The sequence below is a fragment of the Anopheles aquasalis genome, chromosome 3 (genome assembly GCF_943734665.1).
Source record: "Anopheles aquasalis chromosome 3, idAnoAquaMG_Q_19, whole genome shotgun sequence".
Taxonomy (NCBI): domain Eukaryota; kingdom Metazoa; phylum Arthropoda; class Insecta; order Diptera; family Culicidae; genus Anopheles; species Anopheles aquasalis.
This window is the reverse complement of record NC_064878.1, coordinates 33,751,498-33,776,971: the sequence shown is the minus strand read 5'-3', so window position 1 is coordinate 33,776,971 and position 25,474 is coordinate 33,751,498. Positions and strand designations below refer to the sequence as shown.

The 25,474-nt window shown below is 37.4% G+C and overlaps 1 protein-coding gene across 7 annotated transcripts; it reads right to left on the bottom strand.

The window, feature by feature from the left end:
* Positions 1-6,992: 6,992 nt before the first annotated feature.
* LOC126575881 (homeobox protein extradenticle) lies at positions 6,993-25,464 on the bottom strand. Of its 7 annotated transcripts, none has more exons than XM_050236880.1 (7): positions 25,445-25,464; positions 21,903-22,189; positions 12,123-12,272; positions 11,830-12,010; positions 11,638-11,748; positions 11,283-11,430; positions 6,993-11,198 (listed from the first exon to the last, which is right to left on the bottom strand). In XM_050236880.1, the coding sequence occupies exons 2-7, from the start codon at positions 22,153-22,155 to the stop codon at positions 10,917-10,919; spliced, it is 1,125 nt and encodes a 374-aa protein (XP_050092837.1). In that variant the 5' UTR covers positions 22,156-22,189; positions 25,445-25,464; the 3' UTR covers positions 6,993-10,916. The 7 variants fall into 7 exon arrangements, with proteins under 7 accessions (XP_050092837.1, XP_050092831.1, XP_050092832.1 ...); XM_050236874.1 differs by lacking the exon at positions 25,445-25,464 and adding an exon at positions 25,326-25,384; XM_050236875.1 differs by lacking the exon at positions 25,445-25,464 and adding an exon at positions 25,326-25,384 and having other exon boundaries at positions 12,159-12,272.
* Positions 25,465-25,474: the final 10 nt, after the last annotated feature.

The window sequence follows — 25,474 nt, the reverse complement described above, 5'->3', positions numbered from 1 at the left end:
ACATGTTTTTCAACTATTTCTGTGTCTTTTCATTTAATTCCTCCTCCGTTTTTCCAATCAAATTGTTAAAATAGATCCTACGTTTAAAGTTAGCCCAGAAATTTTCGATGGGCAGCAGCTGGGGGACGTTGAGCGGGTTCGCAATCTGTGGTATCACATTGGTACTCAGCCGCTTCATTTTGTCTAACGATCACTTCGCGTATCGTTTCTGGTCAGACTCCCCGATCTTTGTGCTATTAGTGTTCCTTGATGATTGACGCAACCTTCTGCAGTCACTTTGCATAACAAATTTTCTCGATCACGACCAGTTTGGAGTTGAAGAAGGGCAGCTGATTGTTAGCCAATGGAGGGACTTCTTGAGGAACTTGGTGTGTGAGTGAATTTCACTGTAGAGGTCACTTCTTTCGGGCGGGAAGTAAAATATGAAGAGCCTTTTAATATTTTTTCATCTACAATGAGATAGGTATCGCGTTCATTCACCACCGCCACGTCGCGATGCGCCAAAAAAATTAATTTGACGATCGTGGTCAACCGCTGTCGCTATGACATTAATTGCTGCTCTGAGATTAGTGGCTGGGATATTCGCTTTCTGACATGTATGGCTATGTACTCCAGATACTTCTTAATTATTTGGGCCGTTGCACCGATCTCACGGCCAATCGCACGCAGTGATGTAACCACTTTTTCCTCGGTCTCGGTCATCAGCATCCTTTGGAGGTTTTGGTCGGTCAGAGTCGTCGGCCGTGCCGAACTATGCCTTATTGTGATGCTATTATTGTTGGGCAATAGTGCCAAGATCTTGTAGATACTAAAACGGCCATATCCGACACTCACAAAGTGTCACACGATAATCTTTTTGGTCGCGTCAGGGTACCGTTTTTGAAATGCGCAAACCTTGGAACGAAATTGCTTCGCTTTTTTCACCATCACGATTAGAGTTCGACTGATAGAGCTTTCAAATTTTGTCTGATGACTCATAAATAACTACTATTGATGCTGCATTTTTAGTTACTGTTGTGCGATTGACGGTTTGCCCATGAAAAATCGGCAAATTTTGTCTCTTTTTTTTAATGCATACGTTAGGCTAAACATATGGCTCGTCCGTCCTTATATATGTTAAAAAAAATACGTTAGGCTAGATTCTAGAGAAAGGATGAACAAATATGAATACAAATCTATGGATGTCAGTCTCTCTAATCTACAATCTAGCCGTAGATTCTTATAATGTGGTCACATGGTTAGGCATAAGTCCTAATCCAGCCGCTGAAGGGATCAATATAGAGTGCAGTGGTGCTAGGAATTAAGGCCGAGGTCAAGATCCTGCCTTGCCGCTGCACTACTGAGGTCTAATCGACATAACAACCAAGGAGGAACTGAGTCCAGTTGCAACCAGTTTGTTAGGGATGCTGAGTTGAATCCCTTGGGCGCTTACTGACTTGGAACGGGGAAGCTCCAGGTTATACATCGCGTGAAACAGTTTGACAGCGATTAATCGCGACCGATCTGATTCGGCGTCCGAAGACACTAAGTGTGGCCAATAACACCATACGATGACGAGGTGATTGCAGCTCGTAGCCACACGTTTGGCTCAAAGCTCCAGCCCGACAGCATCCTAAATATCTCGTTGATAGTCACCCTGCAATCCGTTGCTGGATTTTTACGGAACGGCTTAGCTTGTCGCGAAGTCCGCGAACGCCTTGACGAGCATAATGTGTAGATCTAGACAACGCGGTACCAAATGAAGACGCATCGTATCCCAGTTGAGCTAACCGGGCCCTAGTTATCGATGCTCATTGGCGGTAGTTGAGATTGCAGACATTGCAGGCATTGAGGGAAACAGACTGTCCCGACGGTCGTGGAACGATTGTTATTTGAGCGAAGAGGTTAAGCGAAAGGCGTTGAACCCCAAGTAGCATGAAAACATGTTTGCCACGATTAGACGTTGGACGTAGCCCCAGATCCCAAAACTCGTTATCACAAGCTTCTATATCGAGTTCCTTCCGAGTACGGTTTTAAGGAATGAGTAAGAAAATGAAAACCTGAAACATAGACTATATAAGACATAGGAAAGAATAATTATGGCTGTGTATGAAATTGTAATAATTCTATAGATATGCTACCACGATAGCATCTTTCCGTTGAGAACTGTAAAAAAGAGGATGGAAGAAAGATGCTATCGTGCCCATCATGGTTGAGATGCAAAGGTACGTGACCACATGAGGTTATGATGAATGAATTTGTTTTTCAAATCGAGTTCAAGCATTCAACAAGTGGTTATATTGTTTATATCAGGTGTACTACTGTGGCCAATAAATAAGAAGAATCGGTACACAATTTGCTACTGCTAACAATTTTTTTATTCTCGTATTTTTTGTAGGTTGTTGGTACTGTTGTTAACATCCATGCCAAAGCTTCACGTCAAAATAATGGTTAGTTTTTAAGATACGATTTTTATTATGAGATGCTAAAGTGCATTCCTCGTTTTAGAGTGTTTCTACATTACGAAAAAACTTTTGATGCCAAGACGAAAAAAAAGATAATCCTGTAGCATCCTTATAGGATGCTAAGGATTTTTATTGGCCTTTTATGGGGATACACGAAGCGTAATCTCTGGTATAACTCAGAGTGTAATGCCAAAAAGATTATGCTTATGTCAAAAAGATTATAGGCCCGCGGAGCGTAAATCCGAGTGTAAATGCAAGCGTAAACTTAGCACCAACATGAAGCGTAGCGATATGAAGAGTTGAATGTTCTACAATCGCTAATATACAGTAAAAACATCTTAAAATATATTAAAAGATTAGTGTTCCCGGCAAACTTCGTTCTGCCATTCGACTCTTGAGGCCTATATTTAAGATGCTGGATGTATAGTTTTTAATTGAATTCAAGTATGAACCATCGATCGAGTAATCACGATCGTTTTTAAAGGTTATGGATAGATTAATTTGAAAATTTTTCTCATCGGAGAACACAATGTTTGAAAATGCGCCACGTTCGTGCAAGCGCAACAACTCCTTTGCTCGTTCGCACCGAACTTTATTTTGCTGCGGTGTAAGATTGTGTGCTTTTGAGAAGTTGTAAGGCTCAACCTTCAGATCATTTTTCATTATGGGTTGCATAGGATCGAGCGAAATTTTCATATCCTTTGCGAGGTTTTTATGGACGCGGATTTCGTTGAATTCTGGCCTTCACTTTCCGAATCATTTCTGGCGATGTTGCGGTTTGTTTTGGTCCACTTCCATAGCGTTTTGTTATGCTATCAGTACCATTGTATCGATTTATGGAGCGATACATTTTGATCATTTTAAAGTGACTAAGCTCACGAAGTATAGCTTAGGGATGTGATTTTCCAGCCAAATAAACGCCATCACAGCTATATGTTTGAATTACATCACGATAAAAAAAAAATTACAAAACAGACGCAAATGCTTTTAGTGCCTTGTAAACAATATATTAAACTATAACTAAAACAATTTTGGCGTCGATATTACGAGCGGTTTGAAAGATACAGCACTGTGAATTTGGTAACACTTCATATCAGTAACCCTGTAGAAGATGTTCAGAACTTATCTCGTCGATTTATGTTTTTTGTGGCTAAAAACACATGTAATTCAATGTAATTGCACGATGTAATTGCAGGTGCAGGAATGTAAGTGCAGTTGACGTTTCGGTATTAACTTTTATGCGATTATGCCTGCCACACGAAGCGTAAACTTTTTGGCATTACATTCGGAGTTTACGCTAGAGTCTATAGACGTATACGCTTCGTCTATCCCAGGCTTAGAGGACTTGAGGTGCTGCTCAACCAACGCGTGCGCACTGGATGAAAATAAATGATAATCGCAAAGTTCCTAGCCTAGTGAATCTGTCTGTTGTGATCTGACTTGTTTAATGGTTTTCTGCATAATTAACGTCATGATTAACAGATGTCCAAACAGCAAAAAAAATTAGTTAAAATGCGCTTACACCAAACATTCACGTTTGACACATGAATGCGTAAAAGCTCATTTCATACTGGTGCACCTGGTATAACACTCCTAATAAGCTTAAAAAAAAGAAAAAATACACTCCTAATAAGCTAAAAAGAACGTAAACTAACACGTGAAGCGTCCCGCCTCGCGTTCTCGAGTCTTGACGCTTCTGGTCTATGCCTAGAAGTATGCACTCCGCAAAGCACGTTGGCCAGAGGGGAATCCAGCTGGTTCTCCATCACGGTGCGACGTGCCACCAGAGCTGACCGAGCTGCCGATGATCGATGCGACGCGACGACGATGTGACAGAAAGACAACATGTGATCAATGCGCTCCGCTGACGACGATGACTTCGATGACGACGCAATGATGAGCCAATCTCAACTAGCAATTGCGAAACCATTTGGCAATTCAGCAACGACCGTTTAAATGTAGGTCAGACAAACAAGCCAAACCAAAACATCTGCAGTCGGTCACAGAAGCAGTGCATCAACACCTGGATCGCGGTGTCAGCAGTTAAGACTCAAGAGCGAAGGGGTGAGAGGGGTGGCTTCTCCACTGCGAACTTTTTGGGTATAAATAGGCTAAGATAGAGTTTAATAAATCGGAGTTGGAATTTGTAAGACGAAGGTGTCGCTTGTTTCAATTCCCTTTCAGCTCGTCCGAAAGCCTTTGCTGCCAAGCCTTGCTCTGGGCCCCACCCGCGGTAACCCTTGCAAGTCTTCTTCTACAACCTTCACAGGTTTTCCGATCCAGGTTGTCGATTGGACAAGCACATCGAAATCCCTCGCAGGAAGATGCGATGTTTCCAACTCCCCGATAGTCCACGCACGCGTCGCGCATTGCGAGCATTTTCGACTGGCGCGGCCAAATCCTAGCCGTGTCTAAGGCTAGTCGCTTCACACGAATAGCAAGCCGTTTTGATCTGTAGAACAGTTTAAGAGAAGCATAGAGTACAATTTCTGCCGATTATACACAAACCTTAGTTAATTCGAAGACCCGACGGTTGGCAGAAGAAACTGACAACAATAAAAATAGACGAAGAAAATAAAAGAAAAACAAAAAAATAATACATGTCCTGTATACTCAGTTTAATGGATCGTTGTTGTTTGTCGGGAAAGATTCCGTCGTTTTGCCCGATACATTTTTAACACTACATATAACAGACCAGTCATTTTGACCCGTCGAGCACTTCAATTAAACATTCCTGTTAAAATAGTTTTTATTTTCCAGAAATGATTTTATAACTTTTTAAGCACTATATAGAGAATACTTCTTATAAACCGAGTAGAAAATACTTTTTATGTACCGGTCATTTTGATCCATTATGGTAGAAATAAGTATATTATAAATGCCGGTATATCAAGTGTTAATGGCGTTTATGGTGTTAAATCATTAGTTTTAAATTCATACTTTTAAAATATTTTAACCACATTGTTCGTCCATATTTATGCTAAAGAAAAGCAGATTGTTTACAAGCGTTTAAAGCGAATGGAATGTATTAGGTTAGAGCATAAGTCTTTTCGTATTATTGCAATAGATTGCTTTGGAATCGTCTATCTCCACCGTTATCAATCACATTATGTCACGTCATACCACGTTGTTTTAAGCAACATTTCATGTATCTTTTAATCAAAACAAAAAAGAATTTGGACCAGTGGGCAAAAAGTTGGGCCAAGCAAGCCTCCAATTAAATTTGTGATCTTAAGGGGGCGATGCTGAATCAGTTGGTGTAGCATAACGATGGTTCGCTCGCTTCCGTTCTGAAAATTTTGATGTGAAAGATGCACCTTGCTCTGGTCGAGCTATCGTTGCTAAAGTCAATGAAATTATTGAAAGGATAGTCCAGGATCATCACATAAGCAGCCATTACATCGCTAAGGAACTAAACCTTCAACATCAAACGGTTTTGAACCATTTAAAAAAGGGTGGCTACAAAAAAAAGCTTGATGTTTGGATATCGCATGAGTTGTATGTGAAAAATTTATTACGCCGAATTAACATCTGCGATTCTTTGCTGAAACGAAATGAAATCGAACCGTTCCTGAAGCGAATGATAATAGGAGACGTAAAGTGGATCAAATGCGACAATAACGTGCGAAAAAGATCATGGTGCAAGAATGCAGAAGCTACACAAACAGTCCCAAAGCCAGGAAGACGCCGCGGAAGGTTATGCTGTGCGTTTGGTGGGCTTAGAGTGGAATCATTCATTATGAGCTACTCCAGCATGGTCAAACTATTGATTCTAGCCTTTACTGTGACCAATTGATGAGATTGAAGCAAGCAATCGAGAAAAACAGGCCAGAATTGGTCAACAGAAAGGGCATCGTCTTCCACCATGACAACCCTAGACAACACACATCTTTGATGACTCGGCAAAAACTGGGAGAGCTTGACCGGGAAGTTTTGATGCATCCTCCATATAGCGCAGACCTGGCACCATCGGATTACCACTTGTTTCGTTCTATGCAAAACTCCCTTAGTGGAGTATGGCTGACTTCAAGAGAAGCATGTGAAAACATCGTGTCCCAGTTTTTTAACGATAAACCACGGAGTTTTTACGCTAAAGGCATTATGTCTTTAGCTGAAAAATGGCAAAAGGTGGTCAATCAAAATGGTTCATATTTGGTTGAATAAAGTTGATCAAAACCAGAAATATATCCCTTTGAAGTTTAACAAAAAAATTACGAAAATACTTATGCTCCAACCTAATATATGTACATGGCAAATAGTTGCCAATTGATGATTACAAAGCAGAACAATGATTCAAAGACGATACATATTTCGGTATAAAAATGCTATCAACTAAGGTTGAACCTTACTGAACCAAACAAAATTTTCATTAAACCGTATTTCCATAGTTTTTAAATTTCATAGTCTAATACCGATCATAAATCGGTTAATCTATCGTTTGCCAACGTAAAACGAATTATATTTTTTCCAAGGCTTTGTATAAATACTTCCTGTGAATCATAAGTTATTGAAACGATGATTTATTTTTTAATACTACCAAAAATGGTGTCATGTTTGTTGTTTTTTATTTTACTTGTTTAGCTATTTCATCGTAATTAAGTACAGAAAAATGGATTGTAATGGATAGAGTTTTAAATCGTTTTCGTATTTCGTATACATATTCTTTTTTTTTCTTTTCCTCGTTTACTTTTTTGTTTCTAATTCTTAGACTGGTACTTACTTTAATCGTATTTTCTCTTGTTTTCATAATTTTAAGATACCTTCCCTTTTTAAGAAAGTTGCATTTTGCAATCATCGTTTACTGCAGCATGCATTTCGTTTTTTCCCGATTTTAATGTTTAAATCATCTGTGTAAATTGAAATTAAAAGAAAAGAACGAAATTTGATTTGTTAACACAAAATGAAAAAGGGAAATCAGACGCCATACAACAAATGTTGCAATTTTTGCTGTTCATTCGAATAATTACGTCAGTGTTGCGACTGTAAGGTTTTGAGATTTCTGAGCATTTCAAAATCATCATAAATAATCAAAATGAGGCAATTGAAACAGTGTTTGTGGCAGCGGTAATATGAAACTGATGAACTTTTAGCTTTTTAGACATATTATCTATGCATTTGTTTCTATGTTTGTCCTCTAAATGATGTTCGGGATGATATGCGTTCTGATAACGCAATAGTCACGGTCGAAATTAAATCATGCTCATCTCTTCCAACTGCTACTGTTAGTATTTTTAGTAATTTTCTAAACCTTTGTTTAGCATGCACTTTTTTGTAATATTTTAATATTATAGTAATTTTTCTATCTTTTTTTATTTTTCGTATACAAATGATTTCTTTGCTCATTGCGAGTTTCGTGTACATTCAGTAAAACTAGCATTCGATCTAAATTTCTTATGTTCACTTTACAGTATTTTGTATCTGCTGACATTTACAAAATGCTCTTTCCATACGTATATTGTCTTGAGCGTTAAAGACCTGGGTTCATGTTCTTCATGTTGCCATACGGTTGTCTATTTTGCAAGAGCAGCATTGGGATTTGGATTTGCGTTATAGTCAGCATTCAATACTGAAACATAGAGTGAAGATCAATTAAGCAGCCTTCCATCTTTCCGAAAGTGGTTTGGTGGGATATTTCAGAAATTCATTTACTTTATGAACCGACAAATCCGCAGAGCCACTAAAGGAATAAGTTATAATTATTGGAGAAACGCCACAAGGACGACAACCATTTCGAAAACAACCGTAGGCGATTTATTCCGAAATTTACAGGATAGAAACTTCAAAACCTTAGCAAAACCATAGCAAATTGATTTCAAGTATCTTTTATATTGAATCGAAATTTCACTATATAAATCCGATTGTACTCAAACTAATTGAATAATGAAATTTTGACAAAAGTGATAACATATACAGAGTGCGCCATCAGGCCATCGCCATCGCCTGTTTTAAAGTTGAATAAATCTGTAAATTTTCAGCCGATTTTGACAAGTAGGACAGTTTCTGAAACATCAGTCTATGCCATTTTAATAAAGGATCACTTCAAGTTAAAAGAGTGGACTGAAATTGTCACACGTTACATTGAAAAAAATCGGTCAATAGTGAAACTGCGGTCGTGCAATGGATAATGAGTAAAGGGTGGTTTCCTCCTTCGCCGCATATCACGGCGCTGGGCTTTATTCTGTAGGTCTGTTTGAAAAATAAGGTTTTTGCAAACAAATTGAAGGCGATGAAACAAACTTAAGGCAAATATTAGAGCTGAAATTGCCACATAACTCCCTAAATGCTGTCAAAACAATACAAAATGCCCTAAAAAAGACCGCTTTTATATGCGCGAATGAAGGCGGTCATTTGAACGATATCATATTTTGAGTATGGCACAATAAATGGCATAGAATAACCTAAATGAAACTGGTTTATTTTTTAAAATTGGCTGAAAAATGACAGAGTTATTCAAGTTTAAAATTGGATCCATCCTGATGGCGTACCCTGTACATAACATATGTGGCGAACGATATATCATACCAATCCTTCAATCATTCGATCTAACTTTATGAGGACGCATCCAGAAGCAATATACCAATGCTCATCAATAGCTATAATGTTGTTGTTTCTTTAGTGATGCGTGGCATTCCGCTTTGTTGCTGTCGAGTGTTGCTTTGTTGCGTTTAGAAATAGATTTAAACGAATCACGTCATTTGTGAGTTTCTTCAAAATTCCATCAAATTTGCGATACGATCTTACAACCGAGGGAGATGTTTCTTCAGTGTTTTCCTTTAAGCTTAAACTTTCTTTTAGATCCGTTAGTTACCAACTCTATTATCCACATCATTTAGTTAGAAAAGGAATATTCTCTACGTTTTCCCTCGTCGTTATTCTCTACGTTTTCGTTAATGCTAATGTTGGTTATTGTATGTCGCATTTTTTTCTTATTAACTCAAAATGACTAACAACGTCGCACGCTCCATTGTCAAGTTCGTCCATTAAATTATTCAACGCATACATTCGTCGTATTCCGAGTAAGGTCAAATTATTGATTGCATTACAGTAAACTAAAGAAATTCGTCGATTAAGTGGAAAGGTAACACTAGTAAAATTAGATTTTAAAATTCATCATAAATTTTTGAAGTGGCAAATAGTACACGTTTTTCCTTTTACAGTTTAAATTCAGAATTAAGAAATTATGCAGAATTAAGAGTTTTCCGAATTAAAGCGTTTAGCGAACATCCTCTATTCCGAAATTAAAACATTGCAATAACTGACATTTTTATGGAAACTACCATTGCTTTAAAGTATCATTTATTAGTAGGCTACCATTACATTGCCATTGCGCCTTGGCGGTACATTTGGGAGGAAATGTTTTCAGGAGTAACGAGTACGTAAGGTGGTTTGAATAACGTTACTCCGAAAAAAAAAGTCGATTCAGACCTGTGTTTTCACGGTGCAAGTGCTTCGCTGCGAGTCATCTGCAGCAGGGTGGTAACGGAAAACCAATTAGTGGTTTAGTGGGTGTGAGTCCCACATTGTTCTTAAGGAGCTTCCTCTGGTTCGTACATTAGTATTCCAGCTAGTTTGTTAAACGGATAAAAAAACATTCATTGCAAAGCAAAAGATTTCTTTTCAAACCCTTCCTTTTGAACCAAACCATTATAATCATGTGCGCTATGTGTTGTGCATTTTACCATTCCGGGATGTACATTGCTTGTTTGATACTTTACGATCGTAGCGAACATTAAGAATATTTTATGAAATCCACTGCTACCCGAAAGACTGATTTACCGAATGAAAACGAGTAATTATCAATACGCCATGCACAGAAATGCATGAATTGTAATTAAATACAATAATATAGTTTGTGATAATGTGATGTTGTCGAAACGTGGAAGTACCATATAGTTTTTTTTAACTTTAATTTTTTTTAAAATCGTTTTTCTACCTCCCTAATCTGCCACTAGCATATTTTACTAGTATCCGTATACATTTTTACGTGTTTGCCTTTTGTGATTTTGAACTTTTTCTGTTAAACTTTTAGACCAGATATGAAATATTATACCACTGCTAATAAACGGAATATACACAATACACCACGGAATATACACCAGCGAAAAGAGATCTACAGCAGTTAAACTCAACATTAAGTGCAGGTCCCCATGTTCTCTCATATCGCCATCCCCGCAGACATTTCCTATACAAAAATGCCCGATTTTATATGGAAAATGTCGGCGGTGATCTTTTCATTTTCATTATTCGTGGAAGCTATATTTATGCATCAATGGAATTCCATATTTTACACCAGAATTAGTTCCGTATGATTGTTTGAGGAAACTATATCTACAAACGTAGACCTTCGTACAGGCTCGGCATAACACTATAATGATGAACAAATTTTACCGGCAAATAAACTCGTATTTGCTTTAAATGGGTGACATTACTAGTTCACGTCATTGGATAATCAATATTTCATTGGCCTTCTACTCAAGGGCTAAGGTCTTGATGTAGCTGATCATAACCCATGCTGCCGTCGTATGGCTGTTGTTGATCATATCCACCAGAACCTAAAGAGTAGCCCATTGAATCTTGAGCGGGTGCTGGCGACATCATTGGCGTAGCGGCGCCACTTGGAGGACCGCCCATTGAATATGGCGAAGCACCGGCTGCCTTCTTTGCTGCGTAAAGATTCGCTTCCTCTTGCGCTTTTCCAATATTTTTTTTGTAGCGAATGCGCTTGTTGCCAAACCAATTTGAGACTTGTGACACCTTTATATCAACGAAAGAATATGTCAAAGGTGTCATTATGGATGATACGATATATCGAAACCAATTTTTCATTTCACTACTCACCGTAATGCCGCATTTGCGAGCCAATTCCTCCTTTGCTTCCTCCGATGGGTATGGATTACTCAGATGGCTATAGAAATATTCGTTTAGAATCTCTGAAGCTTGTTTGCTGAAATTGCGTCGTTTTCGTCGAGCATCCAGAAATCGAGAGCTGAAATAAATCCGAAGATGACAATCCAAAAGATATGAAAAATCAAGTATCATCAAGATAAGATTAAGCTAGCCTTAAGCCATCCGATTTAGAATTTTCGATTCGGCCAAGAAAACATTTCCAAGCGTATACAATTTGGCATTAGTAGTTGCTCTTATGCTAAGTTTTACGTTTCGTCTGACCCGTCCATTCTTCTGGCAATCTTACCGCAATATCATCACGGCTTCACATGTGGATTGTTTAAGCTGCATCTGAATGGAACTGAATTTCCGGTGAATGATTTGTACCATTCGTTCGATTTCTTTTGGTGTAATGGGTCTAAAATGATATCAAATATGTTATTCCTCCGATCGGAAACGAATCGTACATGACACATAAATGGATATGCATACTATTTACCTTGTGCGACTCTGCTCTCTCAAAAGATTCATGACATGCGTGGTGAACTCACTGCAAGCTTGTTCATACTTTTCCAATTCTTGATGATAAATTTGTCGTATTTGAGCTAATTTAGCCCGATAGTCTGAGTGTTCAATAGCATTATCTTGGCCACCGGTAAGATCTGACTGGGACAGGAAATCTAGACATTTTGCAATCATTTTCATCAACACATATAGTATCAGCAACGGAAAAGAAATGAAAAAGAAAACAAAACAATCAATTAATAAGGACCCAGCCTCCCTGCTGCTTACCATTGGCAACGGCCAAAGTCGCCCCATTTTCCACACCTGCACCACCACCTTTTTCAGGCCCCGCAACCCCTTCGGCAATCAACATGTTGTCCAAACGCATCAATTGAGGATCTGGAGGCTCTTCCTCTTGCGTGTTTCGCAGCGATAAGACTAGAAAAGATAAAAAAAGAATAAATATAAAATACAATAATATATGCGTCTATATGTTTCTGCATTTCCCCAGTCATCTTCTGGTTATTATTTACCAAAATAAAATTTATCACAGAAGGAGGTCTATAAAAATTAAAAATAAATTACAATCTGATATAGCATGGTGAGGTCTGTATGCTTTGTGCAGCAAATACCCTATTTTTTCGCGGGCACACTATTTTTTTCGCGGGCACACTATTTTTTTTCGCGGGCACAAAGATATACGAGGTCTAGCGATGTCCTGTTGGAATGTGTAATCATTACGATAGACAAATTCTAACTATTTCTCGTTGATGGCTGCATTCAATTGGACCAGCCGTTGACAGTAAACATTCGAATCAAACGATTAATCTCTTGGAAGCGGTTCAAAAGTTACCACATCCTTCCAGTTCCATCAAACTAACAGCATAATCTTCTTTCGACGAATATCACTTTTTGATGTCGTTTGGAGTCACTCTTCACGCTTCGATCTTGATCTTTTTCTTTTTATTATTATAGTAAATAATCCAACTTTGACATTTTGCAATGATTTGCTCAAATACGAATTAAATTTGTAACGTATAAAGCGAGTCACACGCGTTTAAGCAGTTTGTTAGACGAATTCATTCAATCCATATTCCAACGAATTGTAGAGTAAAGTGGGGCAAGAATGCGCATGGGGTAAGAGTGCGCACCAGTCATTTCTAGAAAACGGTAGCATTGAAACTGACAACACTGTACTTGTTTGAAAGGTCATATAGTAGCTTGTTCATACGTGTTTTTTTTTCTTTTGGATTGGATAAATAACAACGAAGAAATGCGGTAACTTGTAGTTTTCGCGATTTGCATATTATTGAAAGTTTTTTTTAAACATTCTCTCATTTCGTTTACATTTCTTATGCTACGCCACAAGACTCCGTAATTAATGTAGAATCAAATGGTGAAAACTTCATTCCGGAATACGGACTGATATTTTGGTATTTTACGATTTTTCTTATAACGGCACTATGGGGCAAGAGAGCGCAGTGCACAGGAGTGTAGTGGTTGTTCTTTTGTCGCAAAAAATGCCGAGAATGCTTACGAGTGTGTTGAATTGTGCCCATGAACTCGGAGATATTCAATGAAAAGGATTTTGAACTAAGCGCAGTAACAGATATTCTCCAGAATCCTTTTTCGGTACCGAAACAAACTGTCAATGATCAAATGACTATGATTAAATCCATACTGAGGGTTTGATTCAAGAAGAACCGTTGGATTTATTCACCGGATTGGACGAAGGCATTTTGGTTGATCTTGAGGAGCTTAGACCACTTCCTAAGCGCAAAACTCCTCAACAAAGAAGGAAGAAAGGCCAAAAGTCTGAGATAATATCAAATGTTCCAATGAAACAGAAATTGGAGAACAGAACAACCAACAACCAACAGAAGAAGGCGGAAACATCCACAAAAAAAAGAATCGAATGAATGAGAATGAATTTAATTGAAAAGTTGAACTTTTTTTTTTGTTTGAAATGTGTTATGATTTTTTTTTATTAGAAAAAAAGGATTTTTTTTATGAAACATTCATGCAACAATTATTTATGTTTTGTTCAATAATGGATTATACACTGCCCGGCACAAATAAATATTCTCTGACGACGATCATCTACATTGATCCGAAACGGTTAAGTTTCCGCATGTAAAATTAATGTGTATATTTTTATCTTGTAGAATGAAATCTGTAGCTTATTTCGCCATATGGTTTTTTAAATTTGCATGCAGTATAAATCAGTAAATTGAATTTGTAATGAATGACCAGTTTAAGGTGTGACATAAAAAAAAATCCACCTTACAAAACCAGTTCTAAAACTGTTATTTATCAATTGATCTACTTCTCGCTTATTATACTGTTGGATTTTCCTGTGTTATTAATTGTACAAGTGGTTGATTGTTGATTGAAGTCATTGTTTGCGAGTATACTACCATGATCAAAAATAAACCGGAATTTTGTCATAAAAAGAAAAGTACTTGTTTTTTCTTCAAAATTCAAATTGTCCCCTTCAAAGGAGTCCCCGTCGGATGCAATGCACTTGTGCCAGCATTTGATCCACTCCTCAAATTTTTCTGGAACTCGGTTTTTTTATAGTCTTTAGTGCCTCCGGCGATTTTAGCTTAATTGCCTCCACACTCTGAAAACGAGTTCCTCGTAGTGGTTTTTAGAGTCAATTGAATAGGCAGAAGCCACATGATACGATATCACGTTAATTGGCCGGTTGTTGAATGGTATTGGTTTTGTTTTTGACGAGAAACTCTCGAAAAATCAACGCATTATGAGATGGCGCATTATCGTCATGGAGAATCCAAGAGTTGTGACCCCACCAAGGCAGGTTTTTTTTTGCGGATTGATTCAAATGATATGTTGGTGGTCTCAGCTATCTCCCTTATCGTCAATTTGCGCTTTTCGATCAACAATTTTCGGATTTCATCGACGTTTTTCGTCAGTTTTGGATGTCAATGGCCTTCCAGGACGACAATCGTCCTCAACAGCCTCACGACCACTTTTAAAGCGTTCATACCACTGGTACACCTTTGTTTTCGATAGGGTATTGTCACCATAACACTTTTGTATCATTTTTAATGTGTCGGAACACTCCATTTAATTTTTAACGTTGTTCATGTTTTGAATCCATTTTAAAAATCGCCATGACGTAAAAACTTAATGCAAACAAATCTCTGCTGTAAACGTAAATGAAGAGCTGGCAAGCTGAAACTTGGCATGTACATCACTAATAGAGCCATCAACGTAATAAAAAAACCAAATTCAAAAATGATAAGCCCGCGAGGAATAAATTCAAAATTCCGGTTTATTTTTGATCATGGTAGTATGCGCCGCAAAAGTGACTTTTTTCTGAATCTTAAAAGATGTGGAAAAATATCTTTTCGTGTTTGCAATCTTCACGTGTGGGGTTTTTAAAAAGGTTATACAGAGTGTATAATAGCTACAAAGTATGGGAAAAGTCGATATGTCTTACTGGGAATTGTATAAAATTGTTTAAATTTTGGAAGTGGTGCTAATGGATGTGGTAGAGGAGCCAAGCGGCAGCCACATTCACTCATGGTATCTATGAAAAACGAAAACACCCTTGAATCACCTTGCACCTTCTTCAAGGAAAGTTATAAGCATCGATTTCTAAACGTAAAAGAAATTGCGGCATTTCTAACTATGCAGAAAACCCATTTATCCTTCGGTTGAACCAATTTAGAGTAATGAAATGGTCTGACCAGAGCCTCATTTCACACTCTTCAATGAATCTGGACTATATTAGACGTTCAGCTGTAAATAAAGAGTGTAACCTACAAGCAATAATTTCATATGAAGCGCTTAATGATGTATGGTGCCGTTTGGCTTCACTTTACTCAAGAAAAATGATAGTAAGTATTCCAAAATGTCTCCAATCACTATTTAAGGATAGAGGAGGCCATAGAACTAGTAAATGCCTCATTACAATAACTTTTCTTTAAGTTGTGCATTGAAACCATGAAGTGGATTTTTTTTGTGTCATACCCTAAACTGGAGATTCTAACTTGAAATTCAATTTACTGATTTAAGCTGAATGCAAATTCATAAAATCATATGCCAAAATAAACTACAGGATTTTTCTACAAGATAAAAATATCCACGTAATTGTTATATGCGGAAACATAACCATTTCGAAGGAATGTAAATCATAAGCCGGGGATACACGAAGCGTAAACTCTCGTATAAACTCAGAGTGTAATGCCAAAAAGATTATACTTATGTCAAAAAGATTATAGGCCCGCGGAGCATAAATCCGAGCGTAAAAGCAAGCGTAAACTTAGCACCAACATGAAGCGTAGTGTTATGATGGATTCAATGTTCTACAATCGCTAATATACAGTAAACACATCTTAAAATATTAAAGAAGATGTTCACTTATCTCGTCTCGTTCAACTTATCTCGTCGATTTATATTTTTTGTGGCCAAAAACACATGTAATTGATGCAATAGCATAGTGTAATTGCAGGTGCACGAATGTAATTGCAGTTGACGTTTCGGTATTAACTTTTATGCGATTATGCCTGCCACACGAAGCGTAAACTTTTTGGCATTACATTCTGAGTTTATACGAGAGTTTACGCTTCATGTATCCCCGGCTATAGTCGATAGTGGATTTTTATTTATGCCGGGCACTGTATTTACTCTAGACTTCACACTTCCACCACTTTTGAACTTCGACGAGGTTTGATTTTGTATGCGCACTCTTGCCCTAATGGTGGGGTTAGAGTGCGCATTTTTTTTTAATTTTTGCCTAATATGCATTTTTATCAAGATGTATGAGCACGATCAAAAAACTTTTGTTCGTGTGGCAGGCATAATCGCATAAAAGTTTATACCGAAACGTCAACTGCAATTACATTCGTGCACCTGAAATTACATTGTGCAATTACATTCAATTACATGTGTTTTTGACCACAAAAAACATGAATCGGTGAGATAAGTTGATTTCTGAACATTTTTTATAAATTTTAAGATGTTGTTGCTGTATATTAGTGATTGTAGAACATTCAACTCTTCATATCGCTACGCTTCATGTTGGTGCAGAGTTTACGCTTGCTTTTACGCTCGGATTTACGCTCCGCGGGCCTATAATCTTTTTGACATAAGCATAATCTTTTTGGCATTACACTCTGAGTTTATAATAGAGTTTACGCTTCGTGTATCCCAGTCTTAATAAAAAAAAAAACACAAAAATCAATAGAGATAGGCAGATCCGTTATTCGTTGCATGAAAGATTCTTTTTGAGCGAAAAACAGTTCCTCGAGCTCATCGGTTCACAACCTCAATACAGTGACTCAAATTCATATTCGTACGGGTATATTGCACAGCCCAAGCGGTGCAAACTAATGCTCGTAGAGCATTATTGTATGCACATTATGCGATTATGACAATTGATTCTAGTAGAGCAATTATCACTTGTTATGACTGATATCTCATTCTTGGAAAAAGTTAAATAGTTTCGGCTTGGCGATGATTTTAAGGGGGAAAGTCCACTGTACAGTTGTGTTCAAAATAATAGCAGTGCCGAACCACCCAGTAGAGAAATGATCATTATTCATGTATGCGTTGTCTATTTTATCAATCGATCATGTGGGTGTGTAGTGGTGGGATCACTGATAAGATAGACATACTACTTGCACCAACAATATCATAATTTGCTGATATTTTTGCGAAAAACTGCAACGTCTGTTTTTCACTGTTCAAAATAATAGCAGTGGTGAGCGGTTCTAAGCTGTTTTCATTGTTATTTTGTGTTTAAAAAAATGTTTTTGTTTTTCCATCAATCGGTTAATATGTAAAAAAGAAAAAATGAACGAAAGGCAAGACTTTTTTTTACAGCAGTAAAATGGGACGCACTATTCATTGTTCTGTAGAGAATCGGAATTTTATTTTTTGAAATGGAAAAGTAAGAAAAGTCGTACCAGCAGGTTCAAGAATTTATGGGGTGCTCTGCCAAAATGATCAGCAATGATTTAAAAAGGAAAGCGGAAGCAAAAACTAGTGCCGTAAGCGATGCACGTCTCAGAAGACTGACCGAAAGATAGTGAACATATCGAGGAGAGATCCAACAATCACTTTTATCAGGATTAGGGTTGCATTGGACTTGTCTGCGAGCACAGTAACAGCCAGGCGACGATTAATAGAAGCTAATATGTAGGCACGAAGTCCTCGTAAAGTACCATTGTTGACGAATCGACATGTTGCAAACCGTCTTAAGTTTGTAAAAATCCACTTTGACTGGTCCAAGGAAAAATGACGCAATGTTTTGTGATCTGACTAATCCAAAGTAGTGTTGGTTTGATCAAAATACCATCGTCAGTACGTAAGACGTCCATTTGCCACAGAATACCGACCACAGTATACGGTAAGGACAATGAAACATGAGGGAGCCAATATGATGGTATGGGATGTTTTTTCTGCTATATTGCTAGGCCATTTTATCGTATACCAGGCATCACAGACCATCATGGCAGAAATGCCATTAAAATTATGATTTCAACAGGATAATGATCTTAAATATACAAGTAAGCGCGTAAAAGCGTGGATTCAGCCGAAGCAAAGCCGATGAAAATGGAAGTTTTGGTCAGTAATTCGTAAATCGTGGGCTGCGATCCCTGTCCCTCGTTGTCAAAGACATGCGAGCTCTATGCCTCAGCGATACGCCTGTGTAATCGAGAATAAAGGCTATACTATAATGTATGGAAATGGAAAAAACAATACCAGTGCAACGGAACCTATTTTTCTTTTCAAATTTCATATTCTCGAATGAAAGTACTAGGAATGGTGAAACACTGCTATTTTTTATAACAGCTACTTTTCAGTTATTTTAAAATTGCCCTTAGTAATGGGTTGATTTTAAAAAGTAAACTATGCATTCTTGTTTAATTTTTGTCACTTTTTATGTAGAAAAAAAAAACAAATTTCGAATAGATGAATGAATAATCATTATATGTAACTTTTTAGCCTATGGACCACCCACTGCTATTATTTTGAACACAACTGTATATAGAGTAAAGTGGGGCAGGAGTGCGCACTTAACTTTTAACTCGGTGTATTTCTCTAAGGAAAGAAGTGTTCGTCCTGTTAGCTACACCAAATGAAAGTTGGGTTTGTAGCTTAAAATTGTGGAACAAAATTTTTTGATCGTACTCATACATCTGTTAAAAATGCATATAAGGCAAAAATAAAAAATGCGCACTCTTGCCCCACTATTGGGGCAAGAGTGCGCATTGAGTGGGGCAAGAGTGCGCATACGAAATCAAACCTCATCGATGTTCAAAACTGGTCGGAGTGTGAAGTCTAGTGTAAATATAAGCCATTATTGAGGAAAACATTCATTGATTTCATAAAAAAATGCTTTTTTCTAATAAAAAAAATTTCATGACAAATGAAAAAAAAAATATTCATCTCTTCAATTCAATTTAATTCAATTATTTTTTTTGCGGATGTTTTCGTGTTCATAGGCATAATTCAACACACTCTGAAAGCATTCTCGGCATTTTTTAGGCAAAAGAACAACCACAACACTCTTGCGCACTGCGCACTCTTGCCCCATAGTGCCGTTATGAGAAAAATTGTAAAATACCAAAATATCAGTCCGTATTCCGGAATGAAGTTTTCAGCATTAGATTCTACATTAATTAAGGAGTCTTTGTGACTTATGTAGCGTAGCATGAGAAAATGTAAACGAAATGAGAGAGTGTTTTCAAAAAAACATTAAATAATATGCAAATCGCGAAAACTACAACTTACTGCATTTCTTCATTGCTATTTATCCAATCCAAAAGAAAAAAACGCGTATGAACAAGCCACTACATGACCTTTCAAACAAGTAGAGTGTTGTAAGTTTCAGTGCTACCGTTTTCTAGAAATGACTGGTGCGCACTCTTACCCCATGCGCACTCTTGCCCCACTTTACTCTATTCACAACACGGCCAGACACAACCCGATTTGCTTAGTCCAGATGTTGCGATATGATATCTGCTTTTTATTATTTTTTCCTGCGACAATTGAAGAGATTGTGATCGCAAACACCAACAAAAATGTCCGAAATATTACGAAAAATAGCAGATTATTGATTCGACAGCATTACGAACACACATTGCAATACTCATTCTGGTTAGTGTACGGTATGCTTCATTCTTTTGGTCTTTTGAAAGATTATTTCATTGTATTATTTATACAATGTTTTTTTGATGCTACATTTGGTCGTAATATTATGTCGCAAGTGAGATTTCCAAAGATTGGAAGAGCATTACGTTTTTATGATGTCGATAGACGAAGACAAAACCGTAACACCGATAAAATTACTCCGATTCGAGATTGTTGGATATAGAGATAGAAGTTCTTCTACAAATGCCATGAAAATGTGATCTACACATTCTAAAATTGCCATGAAAATGTAACAATTGACAAGCAACTAGCGCCATTCAGAGGACGGTGTTCTTTTAGGCAGTATATGCTATCCACACCGGCTAAATAAGATTTGAAGTAACGATCACCGACACTTCAGCTTTATCAGATGAATTATTGACAATCATTCGATCATCACCTTCACCAGCTCGTCAACAAGATGATCTCGCCCGGCTCATCTCCTTTCATCAACACTAGCACCTTCAACGACCCTAAAAAGCGTGGTCAGTGCCGGTTCAGTAAAAGATAATCCAATATGAAATGTACCGTGTGTGGTGTATTTGTGTGCAGAAATAATAGAGAAATGTTATGCATCACATGAATCACTTCATGTGACTTTCAACTTCCAACCAATAGCTACTGAACAACTATATTATGAGGAAAATGTACTATGGACCAAATGGACCACGAGGGTAAAATTAGTAAGTTTTTGTTTTCGATCCCTTTCATACTTTCTATAAATTTAAATGTACAGGGCGTTCCATTTCGGGCTTCCGAAAGTATTGAGCCCTGCGCTGACAACCGTTTGCCATAGCTGTTAACCAAAACGTCATATCGTTAGTTGAATGTCTGCCATTTTACAATATGGATCGTGTTAGCATCGCACAACGTGTTAATTTTGTTAAATTATACTATAAAAATGATGAAAAATCGGCAAATGTTTTTTGAGCATTACGGACGGATTTTGGTCGTCATGGACGGCCTACAGAGCACACAATTGATAATGTAGTGCGTAAATTCGAACAATCTGGATCCGTAGCGGGTATTTTGAGACCTGTACACCATCGTAATGTGCGTCGTACTCATCGGGCCGTATTTATTTGAAAATGACGACGGCGATACGGTAATTGTGAATGTTGAGCACTATGGCCGCATGTTAACCGATTTTTTTGCCTGAGATTGAAGATATGGATGCAGATGACATGTGGTTTAAGCAGGACGGCGCCACGTGCCACCCAACACGGCCGAACATGGCCATATTGTGAACGAAATTTAAGAGACGTATAATTTCGCGTTTTGGTGATGCCAATTGGCCGTCCAGATCATGCCATTTGAACCCGTTAGACTTTTTTTTGTGGGGTTATGTGAAAGATCGTGTCTATATGCCGACTCTCCGCAAACTTTTGAACATTTGAAAGACTACTTTCGTGAAGTTATGGCCGAGATACCGCCCCATATGTGCCAAAAAGTCATCGAAATCACCTGTTCCGGAACAAGGTGTGCGTGGAAGCCCTACATGAGCATTTGAATGAAATTGTATTTCACAAAAATGGCATAAAATAAACTTTAATTTGATGTAAAAGTTTCATCGAAATTCGAATTCTAAGTGTGTTTAATTTCAAATTACTTTCGGAATTTAAAAATGGAACACCCTGTATAGTTATGCTTATTTGCTGATAATAGCACCATATTGAAAATTTCAAAACGATTGGATTTTTAATTTTGAAGATATAATAAAAAAAAACCAACGAAAAATGGACCAAATGGTCCGGAGGTAACAGCAGGGTTAAGCAATTAAATACCTTAGCCACCCTTAAATAAATGAACAGACTGTGAAAAGCATATTTTTGTGAATTATGTGTGATCTTTCCATAAATTTCATTGTAGCATATTGAAAACTGCCGCATAATGAATACTTACCCGTTTTTTCCTTAATTTCACAAAGCACAGCAAACAAAACTGGTTTCATCCGATGACAGTTCAGCGTGTGTTTCCGGGCTTGAGCTTCATCCAGTGACTGATCAGTAATATTCATTATCTGTTGCAAGATTTCGCCAATATCTTGCTTGCGAGGATCGTTATCGACACCAGGTTGTCCGTCGTTTGTGGGCATACCATAATTGGGCGGCATTAGACCACCGTGTCCACCCATCATCCGATTCGGATCTTCCATCGTAATTGAAGCTCCAATAATTTCGTTAGCACAACTGTAAAATATAAGTTTTAAATTTTGACACATTAAAATATGCTCAGTGCTTACAATAATACGTGTCAGAATCAATGATATTGATAGATTAGATTTCATATAGGTAGACTGATAGGTACATTGCATTATAGATATCGTAACATAAATGATAGGAAAGTTTATCTTGACGAAATATAAAAGAGTTGATTTCAAACATGTTTTCCAGATTCATCCAGAACATCCAGATTCTTTCATAAATTGCAGCTACGAAAACTAATGATTTTGATTAATTCGTAACTACAACAACTAAGCTAACATGGTTGGCCTTCATAAAAATCTTGTTCGCTGGTTATTGCATTTTCTCATCTTTTTGTAAATTGCTGGATTCCGTGTCAATAACACCCTTCTTCCTTTTATGTTAAGGTCTATTTTTGATATTTAAAAAAAAAAAAGGGACAAAAATTGATTTTCATACAACCAAACAAGCAATATTCAGAACAAAAAATGCCTAAGGCTGGTTTCAAACTGGGGACCCGCGGCTTCGTCCACGTATTCATTGCTAGTGTGTTTAATTCTTTTCTTCGGCAAAATGATCACAAGTCGATAAATTTTTAGTTCAACCCGTTTTACGCGGCTTATTCTGGCCACGTAAACAAATCTAAGCGTAATCATTTTTTGGCATTTATTTTATATTAATAAAGAATTGCTTGTGGCTATTATCGTTCTGTTATCTATGAGTTTTCTGGACTTATTCTTCCGAGACTAGATGCAACATAATTCCATCTATACCGTGGTTCCAACGTCGTGCATTAAACAAATAAAACTGGAATTTTAATAATACAAGCATTGTTCGGGACATTAAATGTTTCATTTTACGACTTATTTGAATATATCTTGTTATCGTACATTGGACCGAAGAACATTCCATTGTACACCGGAAACATGTTTCTGATGCACGAAATATTTTCTATTTCGTTCATATATTACGGGCGGAGCCGTATTTCTTGCACGAAATTTGTTTCCCACTAAATGTAAGGTTAGTTTATTTTTTTTCTTATATTTATTTATATTTTTTTAATTTAGCACATTTTAAATTATCTTCAATTTTCATTAATGTAACAATTTAGATTGAAGAAATTGAAAAGAATTTAAATAACATTTAACAATATGTTGATTAGGTTTGATTATTTATGAGTTTTACAACGCAAGTAAGCGTATAAATGTATTCATGATAGAAGTAAATTTTTATAAGCGACCCGATATAAGCACACTTGCATTAAGCATGCTCTCATGGACAAATGCCAAATATGCTAAGTAGATTGTAATCGAGAGCAATAAAAACGGAAATGCTTGAATTTGGATTGTAGCTAAATATAAAGAACTGTAGCGCTCTTTATACCGATGATACCGTTCGTTGTTTATAGCAATACGTGTTTGGAACCAGAGCTAAGGTATAGGAGACGCTTCCTTCTGATCCGCCCTGATGTTGATTTTCGACCATTCCCTGTTAAGTGAGACAATGAGACTCTGCAGCATCTCTGCGGGTGGTAAGAGATACATATGTATGTGTGATATGCTATCCTACGCCATGCGCGGCGAGAGCGTTAAGAGTAAAGTATTTCAATATTTGCATATGCTAAGAAATTGTCGTGTCGGAAGATGAAATTCTTTGAAACTTACGGCTTTGTTATAAGGGGTGGAAATTCTTAAATGTCGATCGCAGCATACTGCGTGATATGTACACCTAGGCAAGTGCCGATCGACCGTCAACAAATCTTCCCCTACGTAAATGTACGATGGATCAGAATGTTAATCAAGGCTGGATGCGTTTTTTAGCTTTGGGTGTACTCATTTTTGCCGGTCTGTTAGAGCTATGAATTCATAATCTCGAACAAAGGTAAAAAAATATATGAAACTAAACACATTTGTCTATGGTTGGTGGGAATACAACGAAAAGAATTCTATAGCATTGCAGTGTGCGTGACCGTTTCGTCACAGGGGTTTTCCAATGTATTAGTGAGATATTGTATAACAAGGACAATGATCTTTGAGCGGGACGGAGAAGGCATATTCTTAAAAATCATATTTTTATCAACTATCTACTCTCTTCAAATCATTTATCTCTTCCACCATCTAATGTGCTGAGCTTTCTACCCAGCGATGCGCATCTCCACGCCAATAACGTTTTTCTTGCTTCGGTTATCTAATAAATCAAACTAACCTAGAATATTTACCACTAATATTGTGCGTGTAAAGCCCGCTTAAGAGAACGAAATTTCTAAAAGAGCAATCCATACAGTAAAAATCGATGCTATTTTTCTACTAGTGCGCGGGCGCATTTTCTTTTTTTCTAATGCAATTTCTGTACGTGAGAATACGTCTTCAAATGTAGGTTTTGTTACGCAGCAACCCATAGCTGGTGTTAAAAGAGATGCGATATCCAGATAAATAAAATAATTTTTTATCCATTCGGTTGTTTGTGAAGAGTTGCTGCAAGCTCAATTGTAACCTTTTACCATAATTTCTAAATTTCGCCTATGATACGACTTATTCTATTGTCGACAATATTATCAACACACACACACATACACACAAGAAATAACTCGTCTTAAAACTTTTCACTGCACACCTTTGAATCCAACCACACACTTTATACAATCTCTTAATATAGCAGGATGAATTTAAAAAATATGCATGAGAATATATTCTACATCTGGACAAGAGAATTTACTCTAATAAAGTGCCTTGATCGTTGTAAAACTTTCGTATACTGGACCACTGTTGATCCAAATAATCAGCCGTATTTTTACGATTGGAAAAGTAAACACAGTTCGTATGTCATCTAGTTTAGCATTGTCACTCTATCACATAAAATAGTCTATCACTGACCCTTTTTACTGTATACACTACAGAAGACAACTGGAGAGTTCCCTAGCCAATAGCATTCAAGAGCTTCCCAAGACGGATTGTGATGCCTTTGAATGGTCGTTTAATTTTTGTGGATCGCTGGGAAGAATAGTAACGCGTAGCTGAGTCTACACCCGTCACACATTAAACCAAACTATGCACAAACGTTAGCCCAGTTGTGGAAAAGCATGAAAAAATTCCATTCATTAAAATAACAATTTTTCACGGCAGAAGAATGTAACACAGCCCACCTTTCGCACAAAAATGACGGGCTGGCTACGGTGTTCCTGGAAACGCTACACCTTCTCATTTACACATATACACGCAAGCATTTTCAACACAACGAAACCCCTCTGCGCTTCGCACAAACCTTCCCGTATGACAGAAATCGCTCACGCGC